The sequence below is a fragment of the Suillus clintonianus genome (assembly GCF_016758775.1).
Source record: "Suillus clintonianus strain FC179 chromosome Unknown DEU56scaffold_116, whole genome shotgun sequence".
Classification (NCBI taxonomy): domain Eukaryota; kingdom Fungi; phylum Basidiomycota; class Agaricomycetes; order Boletales; family Suillaceae; genus Suillus; species Suillus clintonianus.
This window is the reverse complement of record NW_024539340.1, coordinates 1-20,447: the sequence shown is the minus strand read 5'-3', so window position 1 is coordinate 20,447 and position 20,447 is coordinate 1. Positions and strand designations below refer to the sequence as shown.

Sequence of the window (20,447 nt, the reverse complement as noted above, 5' to 3'; positions counted from 1 at the left end):
TCGGCGCAAAAAATCTTCGAGTCCCTTCCAAGCGCATATCCGCTGGTATTTACATATCTATCAATGTCGATTCGAGGAGATGCTGGAAATCAGCCGTCAGAGTCTTGTCATCCGATAAATCTGTAGCATGGGGAGATTCCGTGACCCTGTAAAGTCCCTCAAAACTTTCGGACACGATTCGAGTACTCATCCTCGCTTTATAGAACACATGCATCACCTTCATTATCAGTGGAGATCAGAGCGTCCTTTGAGCTTGATCGAATGCTGGGCAATGGTGAAATCATCGGAAAACTTCAAACATCGTGGGATGAGTTACTCGATCATGGAGATGAGCCATTCGGTGAGTAATATACTTCTCATTCATGCATATCTGCTCACATCCCGTAGAATTGTCCTTCCCACCCGTTGGCGGTGTCAATCCTTTGCTCACGCTGAAGGCCATTGTTGTACACGCTTGCGATAATCAGGATGGCGCACTATTTTACGTGGGTGGCACTGGCCTCTGCGGTTAGCTTTTGCTGACGGAATGTCAACTGTAGTCCCTCGTAGACTTCGAGATTGCTCGAGAGACAGATGCGGGCCACGCACGATATGCCGAATACATGACCACCAAGGCAGTCTCTCACCTGAACGATGCTTTACAGCATTTTCAGTCGGTTCTGGGCCGCTGTTCAGTCGACCATCCTGACCACGCTGCAGCTCTCACCAACCTCGCGTGTGCCCGCCTTCAAGGCTACATTCAAGACGATCTGCAAGACATTGATACCACCACTTCCCTCTTCCGCGATGCCCTGGCATTGCGTCCGCAGGTCCATCCCAACCACACATTATCTCTCTATAATCTCATTACAGCATTGAACTGGCGCCACAGCAAGGAGCGCACCGCCGTGTTCATTCACGAATCCCTGCAGCTGTGCTGCAAGCTACTGCCCCTCTGTCCAGAGGGCACCTACCTTCGTAGCATCGGCGTAGACAGTGCAGTGAATTGTATGATTGGCGAATGCAACAATCTTCCGATCGATGCATCTAACGAAGGCATCCACCTTCGACGAGTCGTGCTCGAGCTCTGCCCTCTGGCCCACAACTACCGTCCCAAAGCCCTCGACAAGCTTGCACACGCACTCTCAACACGATTCACACAACAGGGCGGCATTGATGATATAGATGAGTGCATACAACTTGGTCGTGAAGCCGTTTCTCTGTGCCCCGAAGGGCATTCTTACCGTGGTACCTACCTGAATAACTTGGCCTCCTCACTCCAATCCCGCTTTGAACACCAAGGCAAATCTCACGACCTCGACGAGGTCATCTCCATGCACGAAGAAGCGCTGCGCATGAGGCCTGTTGGGCACAGAATGCGTGATTTCTCATTGGACAACCTAGGGGTCGCCCTCTACACCCGTTTCAACAAACACAGTGACGTTGATGACATCAATCGAGCTGTCAGCCTCTATCGCGAGGCACTGACGTTGCACCCACCTGGGCATCCACGTCGTGACACCACGCTTCACAACATTGCCGTCGCGCTCAAAGAGAGATATGACAAATTGCATGTCATCGAGGATCTCAACGAGGCCATTGATCTGTATCGCGAATCTCTTCGGTTAACGCAGCTTGATAATCCAGTGCGCCATAGAAATCTTTACAATTTGAGCTCGGCGCTCTGCTCTCGTTTCACGCGAACTCCAAAGGATGTCGATGTCGAGGAGGCTATTCGACTCTGCCAAGAGTCGTTGGTGGTTTTGCCACAACTCCACCCAGACAGATTTTTCAGCTACGCTTGGTTGCAGCAAGCTTATGAGTCTCGTTACCAGATGCGGCACAACTCTGCTGATTTGTCGCTCGCAGTGGAGAACTACAGACTCGCGTCACGACACCCTACTCAAGGATTCCCACAACGCATTATTCAGGCATATGATTGGACTATCAAAGCGGAGCAGCATGGTGATGGATCCGCACTGGAGGCTTACTCAACATTTTTCGAGCTTCTCGATGCTCATTTGGTAACACGATCATCAACCACCTCGCGCCGCGAAGCTGCCGCTGCCTTCCACTGTGCCAGATCACTACCTGTAGATGCAGCATCGTGTGCCATCCGCAGTGACAATCTCCGACGTGCAGTCGAACTTGCGGAGCAGGGCCGTGGCCAACAGTGGTCATTGGCCTCCCGACTCAAGACTCCAGTTGAAGACCTCGAATCGGGACATCCACATCTGGCCCGCAAATTTTTGGACCTGAGCAAGCGCGTTTCCAACGCCGCTCAGGGTTCTGCAGTCATCACTGACAGAGCCGCTGCTGATCAAGCAGCAACAGAGTATAGGAGACTTACTGCGCAATGGGATGCTGCTGTAGCTGAAATCCGTAATCTCCGAGCTTTCTCGCGGTTCCTACTTCCACCTTCGTACGAAGACTTGCAAGTTGCAGCTCGCAATGGCCCAGTCATCATCCTCGTTGCCAGCCAATACTCGTGCAGCGCCATCATTGTCCCAACGTCAGGAGAGCCCCATAATGTTGCCTTGCCATCTATCACTCTCAAAGATCTCGAGGATCTCAAGGATCGGTTCGCTAGGGCAATACCGCAAGCATCAAAGATGGGCCTAAAGCAGCCACGCAATGATCTGATTGTCCTCTTACGGGCGGTGTGGGACAATATCATGCTACCCGTCGTCAATGTACTCGAGCATGTCCTCGAATTAAAGCGCCAGTCTCGAATCTGGCTGTGTCCAACTGCGGCCTTCACATCCATTCCTCTTCATGCAGCTCACCCGTTTCGAACGAAGGCAGATCGCTCTGGGAAGGAGTCGTGCCTGGAGGATCTTTACATCTGTTCTTACACGCCAACACTTTCGGCGCTGATCAGATCTAGGCAGATGATGAAGAAACGTCGTGTGCCTCCATCATTTGTGGCGATCGGACAGGGTCAACCGCGTGCAGGCGAAGGCAAGGCACTCTTAGCTGTCGACAGTGAGATCGAGCTTGTCAGTAAGCTCGTCCCTGTGACAGCCAACCGTTCCACTCTTTCTGGCGACGCGGCCACACGAGCAGGCGCCCTTGAAGCCCTGGAACAGAACACCTGGGTGCATCTTGCTTGTCACGGCAAGCAGGACCATGACCAGCCTTACGATTCCCATTTCGTCATGAAAGACGCACCTCTCACGCTGCTCGACATCATGGACAAAGACATTCCGCATGCTGAATTCGCATTCTTATCAGCATGTCATACCGCCGTCGGTGATAAGGAGACGCCCGACGAAGTCATCCATCTCGCAGCGGGACTCCAGTTTTCAGGGTTCAAAAGCGTCGTTGGCACACTATGGGAGGTCGATGACGCTGTCGCAAATCACGTTGTCAAAGCTTTTTATGAGAATATGGTCAAGAAGTTGGGGGATGGGGAGTTCATGGACTGTACGAAGGCGGCTTGGGCACTGAACCGTGCTACCAACTCCGTGAAGTCGGAAGTACCGCTCGAGCAGAGGATGGTTTTCATTCATATCGGTGTGTAGTTCCTGCTGTATTACTTTACTTTCATCCTGTACGGTTTCACGGGTTCTTTAAATTGCATTCTTTTTGTCTACGTTGTACCCCAAGTTGTAGGAATCACTGAACTACCCTGTTACATCCATCACGTACTCTTGTGCTGTCTTGTTTTCGCATTCGCTTTTGCATTGTTGTTTTCCGCCTACAGTCTTCAGCAAAGTCATTTGTTACTCGATGATATTGTGTGCAACGTCGTCTCCTGGTACTACTACTACCTCATCAATTCATGCTCTGACGGCACCTCAACGCTTTCGTAGACTGTCGAATCGTCGCTCCTACCTACACCACTCCCATGATTCCAAGCCTGCCCACCCTACACATTATTTTGGTACTCGCTCATGCGATTCTTGTGACGCAGAGTGTGTTACTGACCGTGTTTCAACTAATCTACTACACCTGGTTCAACGACAACATAGTCGTCAACAAGCGCGCTGTCGCTGAAAGAACCGCAGTTCTCGTCTACGTCTCATCACATCTCTCATCCGTACCTTGTCTGTTGTGCCGTGGGTTAGGTTTCCTTTCTGGGGGTTCTCCTGATGTGGAATGCAATCGTTTAGTGCTGCACTTAATATGTGTATTCACCAGTTTTGTAACATAGATGTTGACAAGCGCTATCCCCAACCCTGCTGCTGAAGGTAATTCTCTACTACCGGTCTTGTCTTCGAATATTATATTGACGTTGTTCAATGCACAGGTGTTGATAAGTCGCGATATAGGAACCGTCAAGGACGTTCTGCGTATTCCACAAAGCCGTTACAGTTTGCCCCTGCGACCACTGGCCTGGCTAATAGTATGCTTTAGTTTGTGGTGAGGTCATGCGGGCTGCGGGCATAGGGGCAGGCCTGTTGAGTTGTTATACGCATCTGGTCAGTGAGTGCGTCTGCGTATCCCTGTGAATATCAAAGTTGGGTGAATAAATCACCACCATATATCGAAGTTCACCAACACGTACCAGAAGGACTCGCGGAGTGCGTCCGGAACATTATCTGAGGCATTCAGACAATTATGTCACGGAGCATGGCATCTGTTTCGTGATGCAAGTACATCCAGATTGTTTGACTGCCCCCTATACATTTCCTGTGTATAAAAGCCAGCGTCCTGATTACGATTCGGACAACACAATCAAGTTTCAACCATGAAATTCACTTCACTCACCACTATCATCTCTGCCGCTGTGATGGCTGGCGTAGCCATCGCATCCGAGGATCTGGCAGTGACACCCTTGAACTTTCCCTGCCACACAACTGGTGAGCACTTTTGTAGCCTATGTGCCCTTGGACCATATGCTCATGTCTATCCGGTGCAGTGGGATGCTCGACCATGAAAGGATTCAACGACGGCAACGATTTCGGGTTTTACTGCCTCAATGACAAAATCTACAAGTATACGGCATGCACGGGTGGGACCAAATGTCATATCACCAGCGGGACCCAGTTCAAATGTTCATGAGTGCTGAGCCTTGACGCCCGCTCGACTGCACAGTGCCTGAGTGAGCCTATCCTTTTCGTTGTCTCCCGAGTCCGAGTGCTGATATGCTTGCTTTCCCAGTGCATAGAACGATGAGGATGATACGTGCAGGAGGGCGTACAGGAGTGCTGATGATACGAAGTTCTAGAGTTTATCGAATCCGGTCATGATGAAGAAGATGGGATTTGTAGCAAGTTTGTATGGTCGCATTGAGGTCGAATATGTTTTGGTCAGTTTCCACGCACTCTGGAGTTAGACCGTAAGGATCAGACTACTTACACCACTTTGTTCGTTTATTTTTCATTCCAACCTTCGGATATCGGCCCGCCGGGGCAACGCCGGGGAAGACCTAAGCCAATCAAGAAGCTCGTGAACATTATTATAAAATAATGAAAGTGCAGGTTATTATCTATGGCTCGTCAGCCAAAAATTCTGCCCATACCTCGTCGTTCTTGTATAACATACTCATATGTCCTCCACCAATGTCTTTTATCCGCGCGTTCTTGTAGTTGGCAGCAAGATAGTGTGCATAGGTCACAGGAGTCATGTGATCGTCCTTGCCCGCCGTGAGCAGGACACGCGGACGAGAGTGTTCCTCGTCCAACGCGTCGGGCCGGAAACCCCAATCCGAGTGCAGAAGGGGTAGCGTGAGCATAAAACCCTCCCAGGACTTGGAGACACTCTTCACGCAACCCTCACCCATTCTCCGCACGACATTCTCCGGTACTGTCCCGTGTTTCTCACTCCACCTTGCAAACATCTCCTGCTCCGCCTGATCCATCCTGTTGAAAAATGTTTCCCGCAACCTTGCCCCTGCACCTTCTATGGTCGCCATTTTCCTCGCCAGCATAAATTTCATCACATGAGACACGAGGTTGAATGGCACGTAGTACCCGATGGGGCCAAACATGAAGTAGCTCTCCCATGTCATCTGCTTGGCGTAATCTTTGTGGTAGCGAAACGGGGTCAACGCGCCCGTCAGCAGCACGCCTGATATGCACCGGCCGAATGGGAACTTATCATACGGTGCACCGTACAATATCTGCGCAGGCACCGAGCCGAACGAGCTCCCTGAGATGTACAATTTGATGCCACGGTCGTTGGAATCCGGATACAGGTGGGACAACAGTGTGGTCATGTCGCTTGCGATGCAGTCGTTGTATGGTGTCGACGGAGGAGGAGGTGACGTGTTGCCCCACCCAGGCAGGGTGGGCATGATGAGATGAATATTCTTGCTCAGAAGCACAGGAGACTTCAGTAACGCACCCCCGACAGTGAATAAACCATGGAAATGAAGAACGACGGTCTTGCTGGATATGTTCCCGTCTTCTGCGTATGCCAAGGTACGCCCATCGCGCAGAGGAAGATATTGTTCCATAGAGCTGCTAATGTCCGTAGACGATGGCGCGACATTGGTGAAGCTGTTTTTATGCTTTCCTGCCAGCTCACCGACAGCTTTCTTATCCACTGGCTAACATCTTGGGTCTAGAAAGCCTGGTCACAGCTGCAATGATTATTGTACCGCTCCATGGCCACCTGCCTGACATGGTAATTGAAATATAAACCATCATGCATCATGCGCCATGCAGCGCCACCGCCAGCTCATTTGCCTATTCGAATGGTCCAAAGCCTCGAAATTGTGCCTTGTAAGCGCTATTGGAGGTTATTATCCGGGTACCCGTATGGCCCACTGCGTCCGCAGTACTGGTAAAGCAAGAACGACAGTGAACATTACTAGATGCGTGCTGGCAAGCCAGCACGATTTATCGGTGTTGACTCGATTGAAGCCGTACTTAAACTCCGCCAGCGCACGTTGAGAAAGCGTGAGAAGTCGTGCAGCAGTCATTTTCCTCTTAGCTCTAAGCACAGTTCGGAGTCACTGACCCGTTGCTCTGTTACTGCTCAGCAATTTGAGCTTGGTTTGAGCAGTTGAGCAGCTCTTTCTTCCCATGTTTCAAAATTTCATGCTTCCCGACACTCTCGATGGATGAATGCAACAGACTTCAGCACAGCGGCGATATACAACGCATAATGATCCTTACACTCTATGTCTTTGCAGGACATGCAACCCATCGACAGCGGGTCTAACTTCATCATATTTGACTTCAATCTTTATTACAGATCATATTCTCATCACCATGAAGGATTCAATAAACTCCAGAACTTCATGCCATACTCCTTTACGCCCTCCTGTAGCCTACGTATCATGCTCATTGTTCCACGCACTGGTGAAAGCAAGCACATCAGCACTCACATTCGAGAGACGGTGAAAAGGACAGACTCACTCACTATGGAATTGGCTGAGGCTCAAGGCTCAGCACTCATGAACATGCGAACGTACTCGGACTGGTGACATGACATCTTTGTCCGATCGGGCATGGCGTATACTTCCAGATTTTGTTATTGGAACAGTAATACCCGAACCCGTTTCCGTGATTGAACCCACCCATAGCTGAGCACCCCGCTTGATCAATCGATAGCCATAAGCATGTGGTTCAAGGTCTCCATGTAGGTTGCAAAAGTGCTCACCAACTCCTGTGCAGGGAAAGTTCAAGGGTGTTATGTTCACATCCTCAGATGCGATGGCTACGCCAGTCATTGCCACGGCAGAGATGATAGTGGTGAGTGAAGTGAATTTCATGGCTGAAATTTGATTTTGCGGTCTGAATCAACAACTAACCTGAGTACGCTGGCTTTTATACACAGGTAATGTATAGGGGACAGCCAAGCAATTTGGGTGTGCTTGCATCACGAAACAGATGCCACACTCCGTGACATAATTTTTTGAAGGCTTCAAATAACGTTCCGGATGCACTCTGCTGCGAGTCCTCCTGGTACGTGTTGGCGAACTTCGATCTATGATGATGATTTATTGACCCAATTTTCACATTTTCAGGGATGCGGCAGACACACCGACCATATGTATACAAAAACTCAATAGGCCTGCCCCTGTGCCCGCCGTTGGCATGACCTCGCCATCTTCTAGAGCACACTAATAGCCAGGCCAGTGCCAAGTGGTCGCGGGGGTAAACTGTGACGGCAAACGTTTTCCGAGGACGTTACCAGGATGTTGCTGATGTCAGTTGTAGAAATACTTGGACAGAACCTCCTCGATGATTATGATATCACGACTCACGAGTTGTCCACTTAGATTTGGCATTGAACATTGCATACCACAGTACACCGCTGCGTGCTTCTAGACCAGTTCAGGGGCGAGCAGGAATCACAGAAATCGGGGAGGATGACACAAGTACTCTCAAAAGGAGTTTAAGAAGAAGAGGAAGTTTGTAGAGGAACTAGCCCAAGAGTAGTCTGAAAGTTTTACTAGCCACGAAGTGAACTCGAGATTAGACCAATGCCGTCGCATGGTATCCCTCGTACGCAGCAAAAGCTACCGCCTGGTAGTATATGTTCATCTCCAGCCATAAGCGATAGTTCATGAAGCTCAGCGGATGAGTCGCCGGAAGAGGTAGGCACCATGGGAGGATACCTCGACTGCAGTCTGCATGTACACCATGCCTCGGGAGTGGATCTGAAGCATAATAAAAGAACGCAATATAGTGAATTAGATCAAAAGAATGTGCCATGGCAAGGGTCCCAGACTGGCATGCACGTTACAAAGAAGTTCACAGCGTGTGATTCAGACCTGCAGAGATTATGATAATTGGTGTGCACCTGATGAGCACAAATCTCTGACTAGTCTCCCTCGGACGGACCATATACCGACGAAGGAAGATGAGCTAGGAAGATGGTCTTGGGCAAGTCATAGGTCATTTTTTTTGTGGGGACAGTCGTCGGGTTCTTCAACCGTCTTTTACTCACGCAGGTCATGTGATCGCGTCATCCAGACAGACGTCATCTGAACCGCGCGCAGATCTTTCGGTTGGTCTTCTGACAAAGGATCCTACACATTATAGATCGGCGAGAACGTACTCTCCATCTATGATACCTGTGACCTGTCCATCAACGAGATGCCAACGCCGAGTCTGCACCTTCAAGCTTCAAGGTTTCAACTCTGAGCACATCTCGTCGGGAAGCCCTTACTTGACCGAATTTGTCACCACCAGTTCAGTCAAAGCAAAATCGCGGACGTTGTGGGAAGAAAACTCTCCAGGGACCAAGAAGCAGATTCAGAAAACGGGTCAGGAAGAGATCCGACGGCGCTGCCTGTATAATGCACCTGATCTCTTCTTTCTTTGATTTCTTAGTTGGCAGGCTCTTGTCGGCTCCCGTCATTCCACATCAACTTGAACTTTGGGCAGATGCCAAACTCTTCCGAGTCCGGCCTCTTAGGTCGCAGCTGCGACCATCAAATCTTATCCAGTACTGATGTCAACTCTAGAAGCAAGGTGTCACTCAAATTACTCACGACGCTTTATCCATTTTTGCTTCACCGTCTAGTAAATAATTGCTCCAGATGGTGCAAAATTCTCAATTATGACACTGAAACCATTCTATGCCCCCCAGTTCAACCAAGAAGGGCCTGCAACAGGCACAAACACCCTACCTGAAATGGTAGGAATACGTTTAGTTATAGGCGGACAACTCGTAAGTCGTGATATCGAAGGAGGTGCCGTCCAAGTACTCCACAATTGAGATCGGAAACATCCGTGCAACGTCCTCCGAAAACGTTCGCCGTTACAATTTAACCCCACGACCACTGGCCTCTGGCTATTAGCCTGAGTATGCTATAGTGGGTGACGAGGTCATGTGGGCTACAGTCATAGGACAGGCAAATTGAGTTTCATATGCATGTGGTCGGTGAGTGTCTGCCGCATCCCTGGAAACGTGAAAATTGGGTGAATACATTCACCATAGATCGAAGTTCACCAACTTGCACATTCGCACGGTACCATTGTGGTGTAACCATCATTTCCCCAACGCCCGCCAACACGTCCTCTCACATCCCCACACCCTGGCCAGGAACAGCGAACCCATACTCATCACCGCTGGCGTGCTTGGCGCCGACAGGGGGAAGATATGTTTGAGTGGCGCGAGAGAGGGTGTCTTGTAAATGATGCTGTAGTCTTGTGCTGCGCACGGGAGGTGGGTCGCTTGAGCTGGGGCAGAGGCGTTCTCTCCAGCTCGAGGTCGAGCGCAAGCGCAATACGCGTCAGAGATAGAGGTGCAGGCATGTGGGTCACCCATCTCGAGTTCAGGGCGAGAGGATGACTTGGGTTCTCGAAGCACGGATGTATGGCCGTTTTCTTCATCGCTGTTTTCTTCATTCTCCCCTGTTTGTTGTTCCTGATTGATTTCTTCTTCTGCGTTGTCTTCAACTGCTCAGCACCCACTCTGTCATCTTCATCCTCACCGTGCCCAGCCTCACGCTCACGTTCATCCCTCCCCAAACGGACCCAAGCTCCAACGCCGTTTCATTCCTTTCACAGTCCGATCCAACAAACTCCGCGTGCCCTCCTCAACTTCCTCGCTATGTGGCCCGTCAGCGGTGCCTTGAGAGGCGATGGAGTGTATGCCCTCACAGGCGATTCAAACTATGTGGAGAACAGTTTGAACAGCCACTAAAGCTGCTAAAACTGCGAATCGAGGGGAACAAACGGCGGTTGTGCTGGGTCGTTCTTTTGGCGCTCTCCCACACTGAGTGATGCAACATGTGCATGAACCCCGTCCAACTTGACTTGCAGAACATATAGGAACGCCTGCATTGACGCGTCAAGGTTCGTTGGTGCCGCGTCAAAATAGCCACGCCCAGTATATTCTGCTGTTACACGTTGTTCGCGATTGTAGACGTTTCTTTTGTTTTCTCCTTATTAGCTTGAACACTACCGTTGTCGTCGACACCATTTGTTTTGTGTCTTTTTCAATGTTGCTCATCATTGGCGGCCACGACTGGGACGTGTTTCTAACGAGCAGATACCAGTCATACAGCCAGGTCATCACGAACGGGTTAAGCCGCCACTTGTGGCTTTACGTCTAGAACTTCCCTTATCTACTACCCCTCACGCCTGCCTATATAGTGTAATAAACAAGACTTTGTCAAAAAGGAATCGGTAGTGAAAGAAGCAGGAAAGGCAGTACGCCGATGGAGCGCATGAGACCGAGGGTTAGATGAAACAAAAGAAAATGTCAATCAAGAACAGAACTGCGTAGTTTGATCGTCTGTGCACTCGACAGACGTGCAACCAATCCAGAGTAAGAAATGAGTCCAGCATCTGACCCGTCTTACAGTGATATCACGTCGCAAGGTCGTTCCAGTTTCCAATGCGTTGGTGGCCACCCCGGGAAGTGCCTCGGATGTCGTGGCAATGGCAGGTTGTCTTTGCGGTGCCACAACTGACATTGGTAACATCCATGTAACGTTCGCCGCTGCAGTTTACCCCCAACCGTTGGCCTGGCTACCAGTGTGCTCCAGTAGTTGATGAGGTCATGCGGGCGGCGGGCATAGGAGCAAACCTTTTAATTTTTTATGCATCTGGTCAGTGAGCGCATCTGCCGCATCCCTGAAAATGTGGACGTTGGGTGAATAAATCATCATCATAGATCGAAGTTCACCAAGACGTACCAGAAGAACTCGTCGAGTGCATCCGGCACATTATTTGAGGCCTTCAAGAAGATTATGTCACGGAGTGTGGCATCTCTTTCGTGATGCAAGCACATCCAGATGCCCCCGATGCACTATCTGTGTATAAAAGCACTAGTTTTTCATTCAGACAACACAATTAACTTTCCGAGTCAGCCATGAAATTCGCTTCACTCACCACTGTAATCCTCTCTGTCGCAGCGATGGCTGGAGTAGTCGCCGCATCTGAGGATCTGACTCTAACACCTGCGGGTCTACCCTGCAGAGGAGCTGGTGAGCACTTTTGCGGCCTACGTGCAGACAATAGATAACTTACTTATGGCTATCCACCAATAAAGTGGGGTGCTCGACGGGCCTCAAAGGTTTCAATAACGGAAACGATTTCGGGTATTGGTGTGTCAATAACAGAATCGTGGGGTATACGAAGTGCGCGGGCAAAAATAGCTGTCATGTCACCAGTTCATCTACGTTCGCATGCACATGATGAGCGCTGAGCCCGGAGGCTTTGTCAACTCCAGTGTCTGAGTGAGCCTGTCCTTTCACTTTCAACAGAATCTGAGTGCTGATGTGTCTGTTTTCGCCAGCGCATGGAACGAGGGGCATGATACGTGGAGAGGGCGTGAAGGAGTTCTGTCAATAATATGACATGAAATTCTGGAGTTTATTGAACCTGAAATAAATACCTGCTTTGCATCCACAAAAATGAAACCTGGATATTGGAATATCACTGCAGTAGTATCGTCCGAGTCAGTGTGAAGCGGCACCAGCATGAATTCTTTCATCGTCCAAAACCTTTTGTTCTGGTCCGACGGTCTCGTGAAATGAGCAAGCAGAGACCATGATATAGATAGTGAAAGCGAAGGAGAAACATGGTTGGCTGCAACGCGCTAGCTAAGCAATTCTAGCGCTTAGACTCGCCGACGAGTCACTCGTGTGAAGTTTCACATTTTTCATATTTGCTTGTGCTACAATTATGTAACATCATACCGCGTGACTCTGAATCTATCTATCGTAATCTGAACAGGCTTGCGTTCAATTTTTCTCCTCGAGCCTTTGTACCGTCAAATTTGACTCTTGAGCAATCTCCGTGCCTTTCAAAATCTTCGACTGTTGCCTTTGCAGCAAAATGCAACTTTGGCTCGAAGTCCAAGCTTGCAAGGCTGATGAATGCGCTCAAACCTGGTTCAACGACAACATAGTCGTCATTAGTCAACAAGCGCGCTGTCGCTGTCAAGAACCGCAGTTCTCGTCTACCTCCGCACCTTGTCTGTTGTGTCGTGGCTTAGGTTTGCTTACTGGGCGTTCTCCTGATGTCGAATGTAATCGTTTAGCGCTGCACTTATTATGTGCATTCACCCGTTTGGTAACATAGATGCTGACAAGCGCTCTCCCAATCCTGCTGCTGAAGGTAATTCTCTACTACCGGTCTTGTTTTAGAATATTATATTGACGTTGTTCAATGTACAGGTGTTGATATGTCGCGATATAGGAACCACGTTCTGCGTATTCCACAACGCCGTGGTGAGGTCATGCGGGCTGCGGGCATAGGGGCAGGCCTATTGAGTTGTTATACGCATCTGCCAGGTCAGTGAGTGCGTCTGCGTATCCCTGGAAACGTGAAAATTGGGTGAATAAATCACCACCATAGATCGAAGTTCACCAACGTACCAGAAGGACTCGCGGAGTGTGTCCGGAACATTATTTGAGGCATTCAGACAATTATGTCACGGAGCGTGGCATCTGTTTCGTGATGCAAGTACATCCAGATTGTCTGGCTGCCCCCTATACATTTCCTGTGTATAAAAGCCAGCATCCTATTTTGTGATTCAGACAACACAATCAAGTTTCAACCATGAAATTCACTTCACTCACCACTATCATCTCTGCCGCTATGATGGCTGGCGTAGCCATCGCATCCGAGGATCTGGCGGTGACACCCTTGAACTTTCCCTGCCACACAACTGGTGAGTACTCTTGTGGCCTACGTGCAGACTTGGACCACATACTTATGGCTTTTTGATGCAGTGGGATGCTCAAACATGAGAGGATTCAACGACGGCAACGATTTCGGGTTTTACTGCCTCAATAACAAAATCTACAAGTATACGGCATGCTTGAACGGAACTAAATGTCACATCACCAGCGGGACGATGTTCAAATGTTCATGAGCGCTGAGCCTCGAGGCTCGCTCGACTGCGCAGTGCCTGAGTAAGCCTGTCATTTTCGTTGTCTCACGAGTCCGAGTGCTGATGCGCCTGTTTTCCCCAGCGCATGGAATAATGAGCGTGATGTGTGCAGGGGGGCGTAATGGAGTGCTGATGGCATGAAATTGTGGAGTTTATCGAATCCGGTCATGGAGAAGATAGGATTTGTGACAACTTTTGTATGGTGAAATTGAGCTCAGATATATTTTCCTGAGTTTCCGCGCACTCTGAAGCCAGATCCGCTGTCGACGCCGGCCTGCACCTAGGCTAGTTCTGCAACAAAGACCACCGGCAGTACACTCGTCCCCCTAATATGACTTTCTTCCTTCGATAAGGTCTCAGTAGGGGAGATTAAGTACGGGTGCCAGTCCACCGGATGGTCGTGGCTCTCGTGCGAGTACAAAAACGAAGGCATGAAGTCTTAGGCGATTCGGGCGCCAAATAGGCGGCCTCGTAGAAGTGAGGAAGAGTATTTGGAGAGTGGTCAGGCTGGAGCTGGTGGATAGCTTGAGGTCAGCGCTCATCGTACCCTGCAGTGTGATGCCTTACCTCTGTCGTTGATACCAATATGTCTTGCCTGCCGTCGCTTCGTTGACTTCAGCTAAGTGTATAGATATTCGCGTTATACTGATTGCTGCAGTTGTCCCTCTGAAAGAAACTCCTGGAGACGTCTCGTGAACACCATTGTAAAACAATTAAGACATAAGTTATTAACAATTGCTCGCCAGCCAAAAATTCTGCCCATATCTCGTCCATGTAGTAAAACATACTCACATGCTCCCTCCATCAATGTCTTTGATTCGCGCATTCTTGTGGGTGGGCGAAAAGAGATGAATATCCTTGCTCAGAAGCACAGGAGACATCTTCAGTAATGCACCCCCGACAGTTAATAAACCATGGACATGAAGAGCGACGGTCTTGCTGTATAGATTTCCGACTTCTGTGTATGCCAAGGTACGCCCATTGCGCTGAGGAAGAAATTGCTCCCCAGAGCTGCTCACGAGAACTCTATGCCTCCACCTACTGGGGAGCTTGCTATTTTCAGATTTCCAAATGCTCACCGTTGCTCAAGACGACACACTCATATTTGACACGACTCTTGCGAGACTGTTTGTCAAGCCAGCAATAGCGTCGGTACGGAAACTACCAATGGGCCTGGCACTGTGATAAGTATCTGGTGCCAATACGCATGACAATCACTGATAAGGCAGGCGATATCCACAATAACCCGAATTTGATGTCACCTCAGGCACTTCAGATCAGATAAGCTCCCAAAACGCTCGAATTTGATGATACCTCACGTCCTTGAGATCCGAGAAGATGTTTTCTTCTGGCGTTGGCTAGGGAAACTAATGATATGGGCAGGGCGTGCCACACGTGGAGTTGTTCTGTATCTGATGGAGGGTCTGGTAGGCGGAGTCGAGGTGACGAGATAAGTGATACCTGTACTGGTATTATTCAAAGCTGAAACTTTGTCGGCGAGTGGGAGGGAAAAAGTCAAGTTTAGGAGATTAATTAGGTGTATCACATGCATGAGACTGGTCGAATGGTTTCAGTTCCTCATTGACCTCACCACTGTATGAAAGCAACGAGTGTTTTCCTTCTAGTGGTCTGCCTACGGGAGACTATCAGTGTCGCCTTCCATGAATCCTTAGCCTCAAACGAACCTTCTCTCCTGTAAACGTGACATTGCTGCTAGCTTGTGAAGCTAGCGGTGCGACATGTGTGATTTAAATGCGACTCGGTGCAACAGACTAACGCATCGCGTTGGAGATATCTATTGGGGGTTGTTGTAGTTTTTGAGGACGAAGAATGGGCCCTTGAATTCGGCAAGCTCGGCGACTAGAGCGGAGTTAAACTTTCACACGGGTAACCTGCTCTTTACTTACTGTCAGACATCGTCTTCCTGTCCATGTCCGCACCAAAAACAATACCTCTACATGCTAATCTATATGGTTTGAACACAGCACAGAACTTCGTCTTTTCGCGTCCAGTGTGCTTCAAGTAGGCTACTCGGTTGTATTGCCTTGTGTCTCATAGTTTGGCCTCCTTCTCTAGAGGTGACTCCAGAAATGTGCGCTTTTTAATGAGCTGAATATCCCTCATGAAGGATCAATCATATTGAATTTCTTATATTGAATTTCTTTCACGAAGCCCCTTCCTATTGTGCCCTCCCGTCCCTCTAAATGAGACAGGATTGCTGGATAACTTTGATTCTTCATGTAGATGGCGGCGGCGGTAGGAGAACAGTCCAGAGAAGTATGATATCGACGGTCTGCTCGTCGAGGCGGATACCATCGTGTATGAGTTAGCCTGTATGTGATCACCTACATATTGTTCATTGATCTCCGCTCTGCAGAGCCTAGTCACTGCGCGAAGTTCGAACTCACACATCCCTGCATCTCACCCACCACCTGTGTCTAAGCGGATGCCATCATCTTTTTGCTAGAAGCCTTCCCCGCAAGGCCTCTCAAGACCTCCGGGAATTGGGGTAGCCCGCAGCTGGAATCTGCTGGATGAGCGAATTTCATAATCCCCGTACCTGCTTACATCAGCAAAGCGGTTTGGAGTCTTGGACCGTAAAAAACTAAAACATGCCCTGCTGGCTTGCCTTGGCCCGCACGAAAGTCTTACTGACTCTGAATTCGACCGAGCCTCGGACAAGTCTAGACTCTGGAAAGACACGCCTCGTTTCTATTGCCTACTCGGGCATGTTTAATCAATTTCAAAGTGTGGTTTTGGTAGAAAAGCAATGCCTTGCTTCCTCTATTCCTCAGTCTTGCTTCCTTTCTCTGTCGAAAACGAAGCATCCGGGTTATAACTTGGACGCAGCCAAATTGGTACATTTCAATTCTTTTGCATCCCCCATCTCACTGATCTATCAAGAACGAATCTGTCTGGCGCAGAGCTACCGTACCCGAATCAACGCGACTTTCATCTATATTAAATGCAACGAAATTTGGTTCTAGACAGCACAACCTCGGAGAAGTATTTGCGAGTAGCATCCATCTCCATCGCATTATACGAGTAAGCCCTTTTCTTTCCCTCTTGCAACCCTGGAGTTGTTCTGACTGATCGGGTTCAGTTATATTCTCACACTCCCCGCAGAATGGCGCTTTTACCGAAGCCAATCGTCGATTTTTCATATAAGGTGTGTGTACACGATCATCCACACACCACTGTTGACAAGCTCGATATTTATACCAGTCTTGCCTGCGCGTTATTCATCCTCATACGGTACGTTTTGTTCTCATTCCTTTATGTGATTTTTTGTTTGCTCACGTTTAATGCAGCTATCTTAGTATCGTGACTATAGTAGTCAGTAATTACGGATACTTTTCCGCCAACTTCACTCAAGAAGCGTGTCAACGATATTATCTTGTTGCGCCTATTTTCAAAGGTCTGTCCGATTGACGTTCACCCACTAGGACTGTATTGACTAGACCGTAGTCGTTCAAGCTATGGTATCACAGGTCATCCTAGGTGTCAGGTATGTTCTGCCAATTTTTCGTGGCTTACGAGCTGCATAGACTTGAACACCGTGTAGGACATGGAATGTTTCAAGGAGAGATAGGCGGATAGGAATTGCACTACTGCTGCTATATCTTTGCTTGGTTTCGGTGTGCTCTTCCCACACAGACATGATATTTCCTCTCTTACACGTTTTAGGTGGAGTGGTTCACAGATATATTTGATCGGACCCGTGAGCACTGGCTTATGTTATTAATCTTGGGTTTTATTGACCTTTAGAAACAGCTGTTGTTATTGATGTACGTCAATGTTCCTCGTACCGAGATCTCATCCGAACAGCGTTTTTTTATAGGGAAAGTAAGCAATTCCTTTATCACCAGGTTGGGCTGCTCATCTGATATCGTCGTTAAACATAGTTGCACCCCAGCAAATACTGACGAAATATTTTCAACAACCTGGTTGTTCTACCTCGCTGCGATGTTGTATGACATCGTGATGGTGACAATTTCTACCATGCATCTTCTCCGTTATAATCCTCTAAGCAGCAGGTGCGTCTTTTCTCCCATCTGTTGTTTACGGTCACTGATTTATCGATGTTAGCGTGGAACGGCTGATACGGGTGTAAGTTCCTCACCACTGGCAGAGTCCATGCGCACCGCTCATCGCACTTAGCCTGATCTATGATGGCGTTGGATATTTCATTGTGTTGTCTGGCAAGTACTCTCTGCTTTTGATGAGCACCCTCCTAACGTTCCCTCAGCGTCGAATGTATTGAACCTCGTCCTTTATCATACGACCGATTTTCAGACTCAGGTACGTGGGCTAAGTCACGGATACACCATGTAAACTCAGCGCGATTATGTTGGCTCACACCTATCATTAGTCGGCAGGGTAAGTTTCGTATTTGACAAGAAGAATCAGACTGCTCAGAAGGCATCATTAGGGCATCGATGGGCTATGCTGTAACATGGATCATGAGCCAACGGATCCTCATCCATGTACGAGGTGTGCACCGCTCCAGAGCTTGACTTCTATTCCGCTGACCCTCACCATGTTCATTCGTTCCGTTACTCCCTCTCCGTTCACCTCGCACTCTCAAAGAGATGACAGAACCAGACGTCCGACACTTGGAAAACGTCGTTATGGCGCGTCCCACGCTCAGTGCGCAGAAAAAAATGTTGTCCAGTCTCCGCTCGCAGTTCGAGTCCAAGAGCCACTCCAAAAACTCCAAAGACGCAGAGCTCTTGCCCTCATCGCCTCGCAATGGGCAAGCCAACGACATGGAACTCGGTATACGTGTACGCGTAGAGCGCTCGGTGGTCGTGGACTATGCACCTGCGGACGAATCTGATCGTTTGAGTTTGTGGGGGACGTCGGAAGCGAAATGAATTCGAGGCACTAGCGCGTAACAAACATCATAAAGAAGGATTGACTGTGGAGATTCTGACTGTATAACAAATGATACTAGTGTATATATAGGGCCCATGTACAATATCTGTGATTATGGATAGAGCTTGTCATGAAAAATCATGGGCAAGTTAGGTCCTCCTTGTTGGCAACAAAGATGCACCGGCATATACGTTGGAGCGGGGAGCTCCGTCCACAGCTTAGGAGCATGAGGCAAGGTCAGACCAGGGCATACATCAGTAAATTCACACATTCCTCGGCGCTCGCTTGCTTAAAATTCTAAATCTTATTCCCACCTTTAATTGACTTATGTACACTTATTCACTTGTGGCCCTGGACTTCACAAGTACGAAAAGTAAGCGCGTGACACATAAGCGCCAGAAAGGCTACAAGTTGAAAAAGAGCGAAAAAAGAACATATATTTAATTGCAAGTGAAAAAGCTGTACAAGAAATTACACTAGTATAGTCATGTTCCCTGGTCAAACGCCAGCTCATCGAATTCAGCACCGTCGCAAGGGAGCACCCCGACTTCAAGAAAACAGATGGCATGTTTAATACGAGGGAACATGGTTCCTCGAAAGTTCCGTTCGTCTGTTCGTCCGTGTCGGCCTGTCGGACCCATCTGTTCGGGATGTAGTACGCCACGGACTGGGCCTGCACCTGCTGGGCAGGGCTGTACTGTTGAGACTGCGTTTGCGGGCTGTCGAGGTGCAAGTGTGCAGCATACGGCTGAAGCTGCAGCAATTGCTGGGGTTGATGTTGGGGTTGATGCTGAGGTTGATGTTGAGGTTGGTGCTGCGGCTGTGGCTGGTGTTGCGACTGGTGCTGATGCTGGTGCTGCGCTTGTGAGGGAGGCTGCTGAGTGAAGCTGGTACTCGATGGCGGAAGGGTAGGAAGGGACATTGAAGGTGCAAGAGCATGTTGAGGTACCTGCGGGATTGGTGCTGTCGGTTGGGGAGGTACAAATTGCGTTGTCTGTGAAGGTAGTAGAACAGGCTGCACTGAAGGAGGGAGCATTGGCTGCGAGGGAGAAGTAGCAATAGAGCTAGCAACAGACGGTACAGGCGCAGGAACGCTCTGTTGAGGTTCTTGTTGTTGAACGGGTGCGGGAAGCGCAGGAGGTGAGAGGGGCTGCATGGCCTGCTGCGGCGATGGCTGCTGTTCAGCTGCGGGAGGTTCGATGCTAACCGAAACATATCAATTGACTATCTTCATATCAGTTTTAGATTTTAACTCACAGCGTGGGCTCAATAACATCTCCACCAAGACTCAAACTTCCAAACTGCATTCCTACTTTGTCGAGTCCAGGCATGAAACCAGTCGACGAAGGCATGTCAACAGCCTGATCGATGCCCTTGTACTTGCCACGAACCGCGGGGCGGGAAGAAAGAGACACAGGCGATTTGAATCGAGTGGGCGCATCCTGCTTTTGAATTTGGGTAGGAAGAGCCGAGACGACGGCCACAGGCTCAGGTGCAGGAGCAGCAGGCTCCTCTTGTAAAGTGGGAGGTTCGGGTAGTACTGATATCAAAGCTTTGCGATTGATGCACCGGAAAGGTTTTGGTGAATATTGATGTTCCCACGAAGAAATGTGACGAAACCCACCTTGTTGTCAGTCACTGTGGCGAAGCTGACAAATAACGATGACGAAATCAGCTGAACAGCGGATGAGCGCTTATGACAGCGGAGAAGCGCGTATACCATTTTGACTTGTGATTGTTGTTTCTTACATATGATTTGTTTATCACGGGCTTTATACTAAATACCTACTTAAGTAGTATACCCTTGTACTGAAGCCCTAGTTCTTTTCCAATCAACC

At 49.1% G+C, this 20,447-nt stretch overlaps 7 protein-coding genes across 7 annotated transcripts; 2 read left to right on the top strand and 5 right to left on the bottom strand.

Annotated features, from left to right (window-relative positions):
* The first annotated feature begins 90 nt into the window (after positions 1–90).
* Positions 91–3,781, top strand: DEU56DRAFT_73520 (CHAT domain-containing protein). The gene is made up of 3 exons (XM_041348436.1): positions 91–340; positions 388–485; positions 540–3,781. The coding sequence occupies exons 1-3, from the start codon at positions 262–264 to the stop codon at positions 3,501–3,503; spliced, it is 3,141 nt and encodes a 1,046-aa protein (XP_041203256.1). The 5' UTR covers positions 91–261; the 3' UTR covers positions 3,504–3,781.
* Positions 3,782–5,015: 1,234 nt separating this feature from the next.
* On the bottom strand, positions 5,016–6,484 carry DEU56DRAFT_73496 (Alpha/Beta hydrolase protein). Its single transcript, XM_041348413.1, has 3 exons — positions 5,447–6,484; positions 5,284–5,370; positions 5,016–5,148 (listed from the first exon to the last, which is right to left on the bottom strand). Exons 1-2 carry the CDS (start codon positions 6,380–6,382, stop codon positions 5,305–5,307), a joined length of 1,002 nt encoding a protein of 333 aa, XP_041203255.1. The 5' UTR covers positions 6,383–6,484; the 3' UTR covers positions 5,016–5,148; positions 5,284–5,304.
* An 806-nt stretch (positions 6,485–7,290) lies between these two features.
* Positions 7,291–7,873, bottom strand: DEU56DRAFT_831900 (uncharacterized protein). Its single transcript, XM_041354572.1, has one exon. The coding sequence runs from the start codon at positions 7,643–7,645 to the stop codon at positions 7,319–7,321; it is 327 nt and encodes a 108-aa protein (XP_041203254.1). The 5' UTR covers positions 7,646–7,873; the 3' UTR covers positions 7,291–7,318.
* Positions 7,874–9,904: 2,031 nt separating this feature from the next.
* DEU56DRAFT_760326 (uncharacterized protein) lies at positions 9,905–10,902 on the bottom strand (the record flags this gene model as incomplete). Its single annotated transcript, XM_041350421.1, has 4 exons — positions 9,905–10,011; positions 10,046–10,366; positions 10,604–10,664; positions 10,792–10,902. The coding sequence occupies 4 exons, from the start codon at positions 10,900–10,902 to the stop codon at positions 9,905–9,907; spliced, it is 600 nt and encodes a 199-aa protein (XP_041203253.1).
* A 4,034-nt stretch (positions 10,903–14,936) lies between these two features.
* DEU56DRAFT_73350 (uncharacterized protein) lies at positions 14,937–15,421 on the bottom strand. Its single transcript, XM_041348339.1, has 3 exons — positions 15,417–15,421; positions 15,051–15,360; positions 14,937–15,001 (listed from the first exon to the last, which is right to left on the bottom strand). The coding sequence occupies exons 2-3, from the start codon at positions 15,281–15,283 to the stop codon at positions 14,995–14,997; spliced, it is 240 nt and encodes a 79-aa protein (XP_041203252.1). The 5' UTR covers positions 15,284–15,360; positions 15,417–15,421; the 3' UTR covers positions 14,937–14,994.
* Positions 15,422–16,311: 890 nt separating this feature from the next.
* DEU56DRAFT_73304 (uncharacterized protein) lies at positions 16,312–18,747 on the top strand. The gene is made up of 17 exons (XM_041348315.1): positions 16,312–16,589; positions 16,636–16,776; positions 16,835–16,900; positions 16,957–16,986; positions 17,043–17,149; positions 17,200–17,239; positions 17,297–17,369; positions 17,419–17,452; positions 17,506–17,519; positions 17,573–17,577; positions 17,637–17,768; positions 17,821–17,841; positions 17,893–17,933; positions 17,981–18,033; positions 18,104–18,111; positions 18,164–18,225; positions 18,322–18,747. Exons 2-17 carry the CDS (start codon positions 16,697–16,699, stop codon positions 18,606–18,608), a joined length of 1,053 nt encoding a protein of 350 aa, XP_041203251.1. The 5' UTR covers positions 16,312–16,589; positions 16,636–16,696; the 3' UTR covers positions 18,609–18,747.
* A 239-nt stretch (positions 18,748–18,986) lies between these two features.
* Positions 18,987–20,332, bottom strand: DEU56DRAFT_904401 (uncharacterized protein; the record flags this gene model as incomplete). The annotated part of the gene is made up of 4 exons (XM_041356671.1): positions 18,987–19,156; positions 19,195–19,811; positions 19,867–20,149; positions 20,179–20,332. 4 exons carry the CDS (start codon positions 20,330–20,332, stop codon positions 19,095–19,097), a joined length of 1,116 nt encoding a protein of 371 aa, XP_041203250.1. The 3' UTR covers positions 18,987–19,094.
* Between the last annotated feature and the right edge of the window lie 115 nt (positions 20,333–20,447).

Coding starts and splice junctions, on each gene's coding strand:
- DEU56DRAFT_73520 (XM_041348436.1), top strand. CDS start 262: ATGCTGGGCAATGGTGAAATCATCGGAAAACTTCAAACATCGTGGGAT. Junction 341..387: donor TCATGGAGATGAGCCATTCG/GTGAGTAATATA, acceptor CACATCCCGTAG/AATTGTCCTTCCCACCCGTT. Junction 486..539: donor AGGATGGCGCACTATTTTAC/GTGGGTGGCACT, acceptor TGTCAACTGTAG/TCCCTCGTAGACTTCGAGAT.
- DEU56DRAFT_831900 (XM_041354572.1), bottom strand. CDS start 7,645: ATGAAATTCACTTCACTCACCACTATCATCTCTGCCGTGGCAATGACT.
- DEU56DRAFT_73304 (XM_041348315.1), top strand. CDS start 16,697: ATGCAACGAAATTTGGTTCTAGACAGCACAACCTCGGAGAAGTATTTG. Junction 17,150..17,199: donor TGTTGCGCCTATTTTCAAAG/GTCTGTCCGATT, acceptor ACTAGACCGTAG/TCGTTCAAGCTATGGTATCA. Junction 18,226..18,321: donor GATCCTCATCCATGTACGAG/GTGTGCACCGCT, acceptor GCACTCTCAAAG/AGATGACAGAACCAGACGTC.
- DEU56DRAFT_73496 (XM_041348413.1), bottom strand. CDS start 6,382: ATGGAACAATATCTTCCTCTGCGCGATGGGCGTACCTTGGCATACGCA. Junction 5,371..5,446: donor TGTTATACAAGAACGACGAG/GTATGGGCAGAA, acceptor AATGTTCACGAG/CTTCTTGATTGGCTTAGGTC.
- DEU56DRAFT_73350 (XM_041348339.1), bottom strand. CDS start 15,283: ATGCATGTGATACACCTAATTAATCTCCTAAACTTGACTTTTTCCCTC.